Source organism: Cebus imitator, unplaced genomic scaffold (assembly GCF_001604975.1).
Source record: "Cebus imitator isolate Cc_AM_T3 unplaced genomic scaffold, Cebus_imitator-1.0 Scaffold193, whole genome shotgun sequence".
In the NCBI taxonomy this organism is placed as follows: Eukaryota; Metazoa; Chordata; class Mammalia; order Primates; family Cebidae; genus Cebus; species Cebus imitator.
The window spans coordinates 670,355-683,637 of NW_016107508.1; the positions used below are offsets into that span (position 1 = coordinate 670,355).

Below are 13,283 nucleotides of genomic sequence, written 5' to 3' on the forward strand. Positions count from 1 at the left end.
CTCACTCTGTTGTCCAGGCTGGAGAACAGTGGCGCAATCTTGGTTCACGGCAACCTGAGCCTCCCAGGTTCAAGCAATTCTCCTGCCTCAACCTCCTGAGTAGCTGGGATTACAGGCACACACCACCACACCAGGTTAATTTTTGTATCTTTAGTAGAGATGGGGTTTCACTATGTTGGTCAGGCTGGTCTTGAGCTCCTGACCTCAAGCGATCTGCCTGCCTCGGCCTCCCAAGGGCTGGGAATATAGGCGTGAGCTACCGCCCGGCTAGACCAGCAGTTCTTAAGTCATGGTGCCTACCTAGCCACAAGGCCATTACCTAGAATTTATAAAGATTTAAATTCTCAGCAAGCCTAACCTCAGACCTACTGATTCAGAAACTCAGGGGATGGGTTCTGTGGTCTGGCAAGGCCCCCAGACGATTCTAACATACGCCTGAGTTTTGAGAACCACAACAGTAGACCTTTAACTTCCCGAGGGCAGGCCCTCTGTGGATTTTCTCAGCTTGGTTTCTTCAGCGCCTTGCACACAGTAAGTGCTTGGGAGAGAGAAGTATTTAAGTGAAGGAACGCCAGGACCATGCTCTATGCTTCTCATCTGTGTCAACTGCAAGGCTGGGTGGAGTGTGTGCAGGCAATGAAAACCTGCTGATGAACTGGTTTGCCTTGTTTCTTGAGACTAGGCACCATGCACACTGCTTAACAAGACAGTAGGTGCTCAGTAAGTATCTACGAAACTCTTTTCTGTGTCACCGTGCCCTAGTAATGCAGGTCACAGGGTTTACTAGAGAGCTAGACAAAGTCCAAATGTGTTTCTTTAAGGGGAGATGAAAAAATTGAAGTTTTAAGAATCCTCAAAAGGGTTCAACTGCAGGCAGTGAACTTCGTTCACTCAGTAACCCAATAGCTCACGTGATGAAATTCAGACGGAGCACTTCAAAGATATATGTGCAGCTTCCAAAAAGCTAAATGAAGAACCAGAGAGGTGGCAGGAAGATGGCAGCAGGCAGTGTTTAGGGTTATGAGCTGTAGAGCTGGGGCCAAATCCAGCTGGCCTCCTCTTTCTGTATATCCTGTAGACTAAGAATCATTGCTACATTTTCGTTTTTGTTTTATTTTTTCTTGAGACAGAGTCTTACTCTGTCACCCAAGCTGGAGTGCAGTGGCACAATCTCAGTTCACTGCAAACTCCACCTCCCGGGTTCAAGCGATTCTCCTACCTCAGACTTCCGAGTAGTTGGGATTAAAGACACCTGCCATAATGCCTGTCTCTACATTGTATTATCTGTACAGATGGGGTTTCACCATGGTGGCCAGACTGGTCTCAAACTCCTAACTCAGGTGATCCACCTACCTTGGCCTCCCAAAGTTCTGGGATTACAGGCGTGAGCCACTGTGCCTGGCCAGTTGCTACATTTTTAAGTGATCACTTCACAACATGTGAAAATCATATGCAATTCAAATGTCAGTATCCATAAGTAAAGCTTTATTGGATGTCAGCCATGTCCATCCACCGACATACGATCGGTGTTTGCTTTCTCGAACGTGGCGGAGTTGAGTAGCTACAGCAGAGACTTGAGGCCCAGAAAGCCTAAAATCATTCTTCTCGAGCCCTCTCAAGGTCCTTAAAAGTTTGCCAACCCCTGCTGGAGAAGATGCAGGGCAAGCGGGTACTCAGAGCTCTGCCATGAAACCCAATGTGAGATCCTAGCCCTGAAGTCAGGTGCTGGCCACACACGAGCCCCACCTTGGTGCCCGCTGCAAGCTCTGCCGGCTCACTTCCCAGACCCAGAGGAGAGCAGCCTCTGAGGTCGGGGGCTGGCGGCTGGCCTGCGGTGACTTGCCAGCTAGTGCTCTAGTAAGCCTCTGACGTCCAAGCCAGCTCTGTGCCTAGGCCTCGCCACCCCCACCCCATCCCTTTCTGCAGCTCTGATCCTGAGCCAGGAAAAGACAGCGCGGGAAGAGAGACCGTCCGAGTCTGTGTCCCGGTCACTCACGTGCGTCGGGGAGCTGCGGTTGCTCTCCTCCAGGAACTCCTCCAAGGTGACCATCTCGCTGCTGGGGGAGGCCGAGCAGGGCCGCACTCCGGTGTGTGGAGGGGCTGTGCCCCTCTTCTGGGCACCCTCCTGCGGGACAGGCCCGTTCTGGGGCAAGGGGTACTCGTGGCGGCTAAGGGCATTGCGCCCTGGGGCGCCGGCTTCCCAGGGGAGAGTGGCCGGGTCCCTGCTGGGGATCAGGTCTTCACTACTGAAGCTCTCAGACCGGCCATGGAGCTGTTCGGAGGAGCCTGGGTGTCAGGGCAAGAGACAGAGGACACTCATCAGTCTTGGCAGCCCTCTGGCAGCTTCTAAAGGCTTTGTGCTGCCTCTGGCTTCAAGCTATCAGAGAGAACCCCTGACCAAAAACCCAGGGCTTCCTCCCACCAGGCTGAAAGTCTGTTAAAGAACCTTTTAGACTCCTTTTGGGTTTCACTTTGGCTTTAAAAAGAAAATACCATGAGTTAAGTAGAAAGTTTCTTCTACAGTTTAAGTGATTACTGGCTGTAAGGCACTGCCCTTGTCAGCGCTCACCCACTCATGTATTCAAAGCTTATTCAGCACCTACTACGTGCTAGGGGCTAAATGTACGGCGGACATTCATGAAGAAAGACCACATTCTGTGCCTAAAACAAACTCTACACGTGTTCCAAGAATCAAAGTCCTCCACATTTGTTCTCTGGCCACAGTAGAATGGACTAGTGTGACTCTCCCCATTCAACAGATGGAGTAACTGACTTGGGCCTGTGATGTGCCTGCATGCTCAGCGCTGCTGAGAGAGAAGGGAGCTGAACCCCAACCCACTCTAACTTACGGCCTGTGCCCGAAACCATGCTGTGTGGCCTCTGAATGTGTCAGAATGCATCTGAAAGCCCTATTCACATATTTTTAAATTATAATAATATGAACCCAGAGCTAAACCACCAAATAGTTTTTTTCTGAGATACGGTATTGCTTCTGTTGCCCAGGCTGGAATGCAATAGTGTGATCACAGATTACTACAGCCTTGACCTCCAAGGCTCCAGCGATCCTCCCACTTCAGCCTCCTGGGTAGCTGGGACCACAGGCACGCACCACCACACGTGGCTAATTTATTTTTTGTAGAGATGGGGTTTCACCGTGTTTCCCAGGCTGGTCTCTAACTCCTGGGCTCAAGTGATCCACCTGCCTGGGCTTTCTAACATGCTGATTACAGGTGTAAGCCACTGTGCCTGGTCCAAATAAATTTTCAGAAGCACAAGACTTACCTTTTAGGTTAAGAGGTGAGCTGTTGCTGGATGTGTTTCTACTGCCGTCTAAGCTGCCCGGCCGCGACACTGAAAGGAAATGGCAGTGTTAAAATTTAAAAGCCAATGACCAGGTATGGCCCAGATTAGCCATCTAATCGCAGAAAAACTGCACCCAAACAATTCTGTGCCAAAGCTAAGCCCAACGCCCTCAGGAAGGAGGAACTCTAGGACTCCCTCTGCACTCCAGTGAGGAAGTCCTGTTTCGCCGACGGAGTGTGGGCACAGCACGAGCAGCCATCAACAGATGACGACTCTGCTTATCTATGTTTATGAGGCCTGGGGCTGCAGCTTCAACTTCACAAAGGAAATCTCACACACAACACCAGATGGAGAAATCCCATCTCTACTAAAAAATACAAAAAAAAAAAGCTGCTTTGGGTGAACCAGAGGTTGGGGTGGGGGGCCGCCCTCTATTACTGCATAGAGCTTTCTGGAACACCTGTGGACAGCCTCAGCCAAAGCTACAGGAACAGAGATAAGGGCTGTTCAGGACCACGTGTGCACACGTGTACGTGCACCTGTAACCAGGGAGGTGCCATGCCAGGGCACCCACAGAAAGCAGGTGCTGGGGCCCTGGGAAGGAAGGGGGTACCCCCCTCTCCTAGATATTTTGCTGTTCTTCAGCTTCTTTGTGTCAGGTGCCTCAAATTTACATCTGCCCCAAAGAAAAAAAAAAAATCAAGGTTTATAGTGCTGAAGGCACCTGCCCACCTGCTCTCCTGGCCACAAAAATGGGCGCCTGCCTGAGGGTGGCTCTGCCACACTGCCCCACTACAGACTCTCGGGAAGGCTGGCACCATTCCCTACAGAGGGCAGGCCACCCCTTCCAGGGCTCACAGGCCTCTCCTGGGCCACTCCTCCGGCAGCCCTATCTCGAGAGCAAGAGTGTCTATGCAGCTGTGCCGTGAACCCCCATGGCAGGGATGGCATTCCAGTTGTCCCTGCAACCCCCAACACCCAGCAGGTGCTGAGCTGGGCTGCCTCCAGAGCCTGCAGAGACACGTGGGGTTCCTCTGCTTGCCGTGCCACCAAGACAAGTTCACGCAGCTTTCCTGGGCACCTGGTTCCAAGGGCTGAGGCGCTCTGCAAACAGCAGACATCCAGAAAACACTTGCTAGCAAACGTGTTTAAAACTGAGCCAAAAACATACTTGGTGATAGTGAATAGCCTAAGAACAGAAGAGGTCCCCTCCCTGGGCAGAGAAAATGTGAAATAAACAAATGCACAGCTCTCTTTAAAAAGGAAATACATTTCAGTACAAGGAAACCATGATGCCAATCAAAGGCCCCGAAAGCACCATTGTTTATTCAAGCACTGCATCGCAAATCCCTTTCCCTTCCTTCTCCTAAGAGAAGCTAGAGGAAACAAAAGGTTTATGAAAAAAGCCCGTAAGGTTAGCAGACTGATGGCAAACCTGGCTGCTCAGGCAGACGCACCCAGCACACGAGGCGGATTCCTCCTGCTGGATTAGCCTCCACTCAGTGTAAAGATGTAAGACTCCTCTCCATTCAATTGCTTCATTACAGTTTTCTACTCAAGTAGAAGACTGTGAGCTTTTTAGACAGTGGACAGGGGTAGGAGGTGATGCCAGCTCCTACACTTCCCGATCCTTTCAGAAGTAAACCGAAATTGATGTCAACTTCAAGGGGTCTTTCTAGGATTATTTTCTCACCCTTCTAGGGTTGCTTTTCAAAAATTAAATCAAAGCAGTTTTTAATTTTTGAGAAGGCAGGCAGTGTTTACTGTCTCCCTTCTGCAGAAATTGATAACATGCCCGAATCAAATGACAAGTGCTCCTAACAACTTCTAAGACTAAATATACCTCAGAGCCACCATGGGCAACTGCAAGCCAAGTGAGGACAGCAATGGACCTTCTTGAAAAGAACACTCCTGGCCGGGTGCGGTGGCTCACGCCTATAATTTCAGCACTTTGGGAGGCTGACGTGGGCAGATTGCCTGAGGTTAGGAGTTTGACACCAGCCTGACCGACATGGAGAAACCCCATCTCTACTAAAAATACAAAATTAGCCAAGCATGGTGGCACATGCCTGTAATCCTAGCTACTCGGGAGGCTGAGAGTGGAGATTCGCTTGAACCTGGGAGGCAGAGGTTGCAGTGAGCTGAGATTGTGCCATTGCACTCCAGACTGGGCAACAAGAGTGAAACTCTGTCTCCAAAAGAAAAAAAGACCAGGCGCAGTGGCTCATGCCTATAATCCCAGCCCTTTGGGAGGCTGGGACAGGTGGATCACTGAGGTCAGGAGTTCGAGACCAACCTGACCAGCATGGAGAAACCCTGTCTCTAAATAATTAAAAAAAGAACGCTCCCCACCTGGGCCAACCTGGAAGGGTACTTGAAGGCGTGAAGAGATCAGTGCTTCCAAAACTGTGATGCCTGGGAGGTAGCCAATTCCCCACCACTGGAGGTATGTAAGTAGAAGCTACACGCGCAGCCCCCTGGGAAGGGCAAGGAAGAATGGGTCCCGCATTCCCACCTTCATTTTGTGTTGGACTCCCCTGTGGGACTCAGCTTAAAAGAAAGGTACCGTGGATAAAAACCAGTCTGGGAACCCAGGCGGGAGGGCACAGCACCCTCCCTGCTTACCGTACTGTCTGTGGTTGGGGACCTCAAACTCCAGGGATGGCTCGCAGAGGCTGTCATCTGAGTTATAGCCGAAGGTGAAAACAAGGCTGGTAAGTCAGGGTTACGGAACATCCCTCATCCACAGGGAACCCCGCCACCTTGCCTGGCACCTGGATCCCAGCAGCTCCAGCTCTTGAGGATGAGGGAGTGGCGTGCAGATGGTGCCCTTGGGACCTGCCTCTCCTACCCCTCCACTATTTCTCCTGCTGGGGCAGCCCTGACACTCCCGATTCCCATCCCTTTTAAATCACACTTGTGCCTCTGCTGTGGCTGGGATGTGTGGACCAAAGGTGTGTTCTGGCCTAAAGATGACATAAAAAGAGCTGAACACTGAGTGTCCTGGGGAGCCCCTTCCAGCCTCAGAGGCCAGCCCTGAGAGCAGTTCACTTTTAGCAGTCAAGTTGTTTCCAGGTGGCAGGAGGAAGAAGAAAGAAAAAGAGACAAAATCAGAATCTACCCCTTGAGGGGAGAGGCTGAATTCCTGGGGCCTAAACCTTGCGCTAACAGTTTCTGACCAGAAACAGACCTGGAATTCCCAGGCCATTGAGCATTCGGCCTTTCCATGAAGACTAAAAAATGTCCCACCCCGCAATCTTGCTAGTTACAACCTAAAAGCAGACCCTGGATCCCCTCCAAAATGACAACAGGGTCTCCATTTTGGAGATGGTGACAAGCCCACCAGCGATGGATATATGGAGTGTGAGGGTCCCTTGGGGTTGGGGACCCTGTCTCTGTTGCTTTGTTTTGTTGGTCAGATTCAAGGTTTCGTATGGCCATGGCTTTAAGAGTCAGGAGGGTGGGGTTATTTACGCAAATTAAGCCCTTCTTGCTATGACTTCCAACACCCTAGAGGCAATCACTTTCAACTCCTTCAGCTGTTTCTTTCTTTGGATATTTTCCTATCTCAAATTATAAGGGGAATGCCCTTTTCAGTTTGAAGCATTATCTCTTCCTTTCTTTTTGCATATTTTAAATTTCCAAATGCTTCTCCCTTCTCTGTTGCTTTTTTATAGCATCCTGTTCTTGTTTCTTGGGTGCAATCATTTCTCTTATCTCTGGTTGGAGTGTCACCTGGCAAGATCTGGCTGAGCTATCCTGCTGGGACTCTCTCAGGCTAATGAGATTACTCAAAGAGTATTTTAATCTCAAGCCTAAAGATATGAACTCCTGGCATCCTGGAGACAGGGAGTTTGTAAATCCTTCACTGAACCTGTTGGTTTTCAGTAAAGGACATCTGCCTCAACTGTGTCAGTGAATTCCCAGTTCAGAGACTCTATCCTTTCTTGGCCAGGTGTGGTGGCTCAGTGCCTGTAATCACAGCACTTTAGGAGGCAGAGGCAAGAGCACTGCTTGAGCCAGAGGGTTGAGACCAGCCTGGGCAACATGATGAGCCCACATCGCTACAAAAAATTTAAAAGACACACACACAAATTTAAAATATGTAATTTATCTTCTCTAGAGAAAAAAACTCCAAACTTCTACCAAGGTAGGGCAAAGGCAGTTGCCTGGTTTTAGCCCACAGTCTGGTTCTCAGCCTCCCTTTACCTCCCTTCTGGAGCCATTTGGTGCCTTCACTTCCTGAATGCCAGAGATGGCAATGGGGTCTCAGGCCCCACTGCAATTGGGCCTCTGGAAGGTTTCTTGCTCAAAGTCCTTGGCTGGTAAGCATAGTTGCATCTATGCCACCAAAGCCTGCCAGCAGCCTCACCCCTCTGCTCACCACCCCTCAGAACTTCCAAGAGCCTGGGGTCTTCAGGAAGGACTAGTCCCAGCGCTCATGGCTCTGGAAGGGCCTGCAACTCACCTTTGGTGCGGCCTGGGTGCCGGGCGATGGGGGTGGAGCTGGAAGGGGTTGGAGTGGTGGCTGAGGTTGAGCAGGTCCGGGAGCCCAGCTCCAAGGGCCGGGACCTCATGGCTAGATCGGTGGAGGCATCTGTGCGGTCGAGGCTGCCTCTGTGTGGGGAGCCTCTCTTTGGTTTTAGGTCCCCAGGGCCTGGGGCAGAAGAGGACATTGAGAAATGAGGCTGCCAAGTCCTGTGTCCAAGCTGGGCAACCACACCATGGCCTAGAAGCGGTGCAGCAGGGCACGAGGACCACAGAGACAAAAGCGGGGCTGCCACAGCTCTCAGGCTGCAATTTAAATGGGGACTGGTGGGGGCAAGAGGGCTTGGCTCCAGGCTGGGGTCGGAGGCCCATGAGGGCAGCTCTGGCTCTAAAGCTGAGGTCATACCACCAGCCCTGAGAGGCTGGGAGGAAATGAAGGGGGCCCTTGCGGGAACCAACTGTTGGTAAAAGTCAACATATTCATTCTAGGGCACATCTCCTGGGCAACACTGTCTGGAACTCCAATCCCTGACTTCCAGAGGTCCTAACAGGTGTCTGCTCAGCTCCAAACCCGTAGCTGACGATCTGAAGGTCCTGCCAACTAGACTCACTAAGGACTTCAAACACAAATTTATTGTTAACCTTACTATATATATATTTAAAAAGGCAGTGAGACTAACTGCACATGGTGAGACTCACTGCAAAAAGATTTTTACCTTGTATCTTGTGCTTTTCTGAAATCTCTAACTTTCCTACCTGGAACGTAAACTCTGGCCAAATTAAAATCATATATAAAATCATGAAAGAAAAACACCCCATAAAACCAACTACCCCACAGGAAAGAGGACAGGCTTTCCAAACACAAGATAAAAAGGAACACGGCTGGCATTCCTAAGAGCAGTCAAAGCACTCTGCTGAGCGTCCCACTCCATGTGGCCCGAGGGCCACGGAGCCCAGAGCCAGGACCCACTGTGTGGTTCAGCTCCTCTGCCCGTCAAGCTGTCTGCCCTCCCAGCCACTCAAAGTCTGGGCTCACTGTGCAGTTTTAAGTGCCCAGAGCTTATGATTTGAAATCAAGGGGGAATTTGGATTTAGAAAGATAACCTTGATGAGAAGCAAGATTCAAGTCTGCCTGATTCGGCACAGGTGGAATGAACGGGGACAGGTGGAATGAATTGGGACAGGTCATCCTACAGGTGAAGCTAAAATGAGGCTTCACAGGGGAGGCGGAGATGAGCGAACAGTTAGCATGAGCAGTGGACAGAGAAACAGCACGATTCCAACAGCATGCGCAGAAGACAGGGCTGGAGGACCCGGCGCCACGGCAGCCCAGGGCTCCCAGAGCGAGGCTCGTGAGATGGAGTCAGTGGCGCCTGAGCCAACACTCACATTTTAGTAGTTATGTGTTTATTCTCACAGTTACCTTGTTTTTATGATGATACTTTTGTTTTCCACTTACAGGACTGATACTAATCTTTCCTTTGAATGCATTTAACTACAAACTGGATCAACGTAAGGGAAAACATACAGGTGATCACATTTCTGCAGGTGATCATATGGATGGTGTCAGGATATGACAAAAATCACGGAGGTGGTAGAGGGATGGCTGGAGATGGAAATGCTCCGTAGGTAATGGCCTCGCTGGCCGGCTGCCATTTCCCCCTGCGCGAGGCATGATTTGTGTGCTGATGTTCTTTCTGTCTCCTGCTGTTTTAACTTCAGCATCCAAGATGTCAGAAAACCACAGCACAGTCATAAAACTTCATTCTGGGCTGAACTCTGGCTGGGCAAAATCAATCCAATTAGTCAAAATGCCTGAAAGGAGCAATCGGTCTTTCAAAACAGAGCGCATTTTGTGAGGGCCTTCCCGGAAAAGGCCAAAGACTCAAGGGCTCTGACAGAGGAAGGGGAGAAAGGGGCAGCAGTTTTAAATTTAGCTGCTTAAGAACAAGTCTTAAAAAACCTCTCACTTGACAGAGGCTGTGTATTTTAGGAAGTGCAGCAACCACCCGCCAGTTCCGCTTGACACACGGGCAAAACAGAAGCTCGCAGGTGCAAGAGGCAGGAGAGGCGCACAGCTGCTCGACTTACTTAGCAGGGAAATCCCAGCCCACGGACCTGGGCACGTGTATCCTGAGACTCCCCCTAAAACTGTTGTGCTGAAGACACAGTCCAGGGAGGGTGACAACCCATCTTCTGTTTTGAAATCAGAATCCACGCCGGCTACTTTAAGCTGGGAACTGGGGGCAGGAGAAGGGGTCTGCCATTGGCCATTTGGCCTTTTAGATTTTTTTTGGGGGGGGTTTGTTTGAATTTCAGAAATGAAGGAGGATACACAATGCAGACACATGACAAAGGAAAGGGATTAGAAATCTCCAATGTCTGAGAAAGAGAGAGACTCATTAGGAGAGGCTGGGATGTCGGAGGAAGACCAGAACCGCAGGCGTTTAGAGAGAGCTGGGTGGGCTGATGGAGACTTGTCTTTGTCCTTGGTTTTGCTTCTCAAAAAGGGACTCTTTTTGCGCTGAGGTGCTAAATTGTTATCAATCAGATAACCCAAAGGAGGAAGGAAAAAAAAAAACACAAATAAATGAAATGAACAATAATTACAAATGAATCGAAATTAGCTAAATATACTTAGAAAAATCAGAATCCCATATTGCCCAGGAAAGATGAAAACTGTACCCGGTACTCAGACCAGAATCAGGGCTCAGTGAATCATCTGTGCTCTAACTCAATTTAATTAATTTAAAGGCACCTGACTGCCAACAATTTACTTCCTCAGCACGCGAGGAGAATTACATACTGCCCAAGGAGCCAATGCTTTAGATCATTTTTCAATTGCAGTGTGCCAAACTATTAAATTTGAATGCTTATTAATTTAGGGCCCAGCTTCTCTTACTCATCCATTTTAATGACAGGGTCCCTAACAGCTCGGCTTACACAATCCTCCTGTTCCCACTCAGAGACCTTGGAAACACTCAGTAATACATTTCAAGGCGCTGTAATCAGTCTACCTGAAGCATTCACTAATGATTTTGTATCTCTGAAATAATCTTTTGGCAGGATAAGTTTTAAAATAATTTAAATACCTCTTTTTCATACCGAAAAAACCCTTCAACACCAAGAAGAGTCATGATTTCCTTTGAGTTCTATACACATCCTCCACTTCAATCCTCCACTCCTTAGCCTTCAAATTATAGTGTCTTAACAAAGCAGACAGTTGGGCCAACTTCCTAAACATGTCTTCTATCAACATTAATCGACCTAACCGATTTCTGATGTCAGATTAAAGTCGGTATCAGGATTTCCATTATTTCTTCCTCCACAGCACCACCTGGTGGCCATGGTGGCTCACGCCACAGAATAAGGGATCAACTTATTCAAGGTTGGTGTCCTTGTGGCCAGCTCAGGGCTGGGCTCTTGTTCAGCATCTTCAGGGACCAAAACAGCTTTAACTGGAGGCAGTCCATGCAGTTAAGTGCGTGCAGTTAAGAGCTCAGGCTCCGGAGTGTGGTTGAGCTACATTTGGGTCCCGCTTACCCAAAGGAAGTGTTTCACACTGTTGAGCCTCACTTTCTCAGCTCTACACAGGGGAGGGCGCTTCCACCTGCTCAACAGGGTCATTAGCATTCAATGAGATGCATAAAGCACACGAAGTAGTTAAAGGGGGCTGAACCCAGAGGGAACGCCCAAGACGGGGCAGCTGCTACTCACTGTAATCATGGTCACGGACCTGCTCGCTCATGTATCACTTTGGAGCAGTCAGGCATTTTTTTCTCTGAAAGTTTTCCTAATTCAGTTAGACTTTATAGTTAATTCCACTTAAAGAGTAATACAAATTGAGAGGACAAATGTCCAAAAGTTAAACAGGAGCCAATATAAAAACCTGAGGCAACAGAGCCCCTCTAGATTGAAAAAAAGTTAAGCTTATCATTTACTTGCATGTGAGTCCTCTAATTTTTTTCTTTTTCTCGCCCTGTCTTATGGTGCTGACTCTAATCTTATCCCCATAAAGAATGACAGTGTGGGCTGGGCTCGGTGGCTCATGCTTGTAATCCCAGCACTTTGGGAGGCCGAGGCGGGCGGATCATGAGGTGAAGAGATCCAGACCATCCTGGCCAACATGGTGAAACCCAGTCTCTACGAAAAATGCAAAAATTAGCTGGGCGTGGTGACATGCGCCTGTAGTCCCAGCTACTTGGGAGGCTGAGGTGGAAGAATCACTTGAACCCGGGAGGTAGAGGTTGCAGTGAGCCGAGACTGTGCCACTGTGCTCCAGCCTGGCGACAGAGCAAGACTCTGTCTCAAAAAAAAAGAAAGAATGACGGCATGTTAGTCCCTGAACAATGTATGTGCACATGATTTCTGTTAGAGATAGGGTGTCACTCTGTCGCCCAGGCTGGACTACAATGGTGTGACCACAGCTTGCTGCAGCTGTGACCTCCTGGGCTCAAGCCTACTGAGCTGCTGGGACTACAGGTACATGCCACCACACCTGGCTCATTAAAAAAAATTTTTTTTTGTAGACATGGGGGTTTCCCTGTGTTGCCCAGCTGTTCTCAAACTCCTGGCCTCAAGTGATCCTCCTGCCTTGGCCGCTCCAAGGGCTGGGATTATAGGCATGAGCCACTGCAGCAGGCCTCTTTTTGCATCTGAAGGGACACAGCAGGTCCTTGTGAATGTGCCCCCTGAAAACCGTGTGCACATCCCACACTCAGAGGGTGGCCTGTCGCTGCTCTTCAGTGCTATATCCTCCACCTCCAAGACCTCGTGGGTCTCAGGCATAGCCTGGGTTCTTCAGATGGTGTCCTTTGTGAAAATATAAATGACTCGGGGTACAAGCCTGGGATTAAGCAATCCCCCCCAAAATGATAATTAAAAGGCTGAAAATTTAACAATGTTTAAGGTAAATGCTGTGTCTAATCGATTCTAAGACACGGTTTTTTCTATACTTTAACATCTCGGAAATTAAGAGGCAGTTTTGATGGTGTCTCACAGTCACCACTGGCCAGGTGGCCATGGTGACAAAACTGTCATTGTCATAAACAACTCATCTTGCTCCTATTTTCCTTTTATATGTGTGTAAAAAAACCGAATTCTTATTTAGAAAAGCTCTTTCAACACGAGCGTAATAAAAATTCAAAGTGGTGGTCCTGTGCTGTTTGACCGCCAGCGTCTTTCCTCCTAGTGGTATATAAAGTAACTGCGCAGCTTTCACGGCTCCTGAGAGTTGATGAGATACAGCACACACGACTGGAAATCCTGTTCATGCCGGGCGCGGCGGCTCACACCTGTAATCCCAGCACTTTGGGAGGCCGAGGCAGGTGGATCACGAGGTCAAGAGATCAAGACCATCCTGGTCAACATGGTGAAACCCCGTCTCTACTGAAAATAAAAAACATTAGCTGGGCATCGTGGTGCGTGCCTGTAATCCCAGCTACTCAGGAGGTTGAGGCAGGAGAATTGCCTGAACCCAGGAGGCGGAGGTT

General features: G+C 49.3%; 1 protein-coding gene across 4 annotated transcripts in view; it reads right to left on the reverse strand.

Moving 5' to 3' along the window:
• Positions 1 to 13,283, reverse strand: part of CCDC88C (coiled-coil domain containing 88C) — a 151,593-nt gene that overhangs the window by 4,143 nt on the left and 134,167 nt on the right. For 3 of the 4 annotated variants that reach the window (XM_017546945.2, XM_017546946.1, XM_017546948.2), the window contains 4 exons: positions 7,772 to 7,960; positions 5,929 to 5,985; positions 3,283 to 3,351; positions 1,997 to 2,286 (listed from right to left, as the gene is read on the reverse strand). In XM_017546945.2, the coding sequence (XP_017402434.1) occupies positions 1,997 to 2,286; positions 3,283 to 3,351; positions 5,929 to 5,985; positions 7,772 to 7,960 (605 nt within the window). The remainder of the gene's footprint in view (positions 1 to 1,996; positions 2,287 to 3,282; positions 3,352 to 5,928; positions 5,986 to 7,771; positions 7,961 to 13,283) is intronic. The other variant, XM_017546947.2, reaches the window with a different exon arrangement.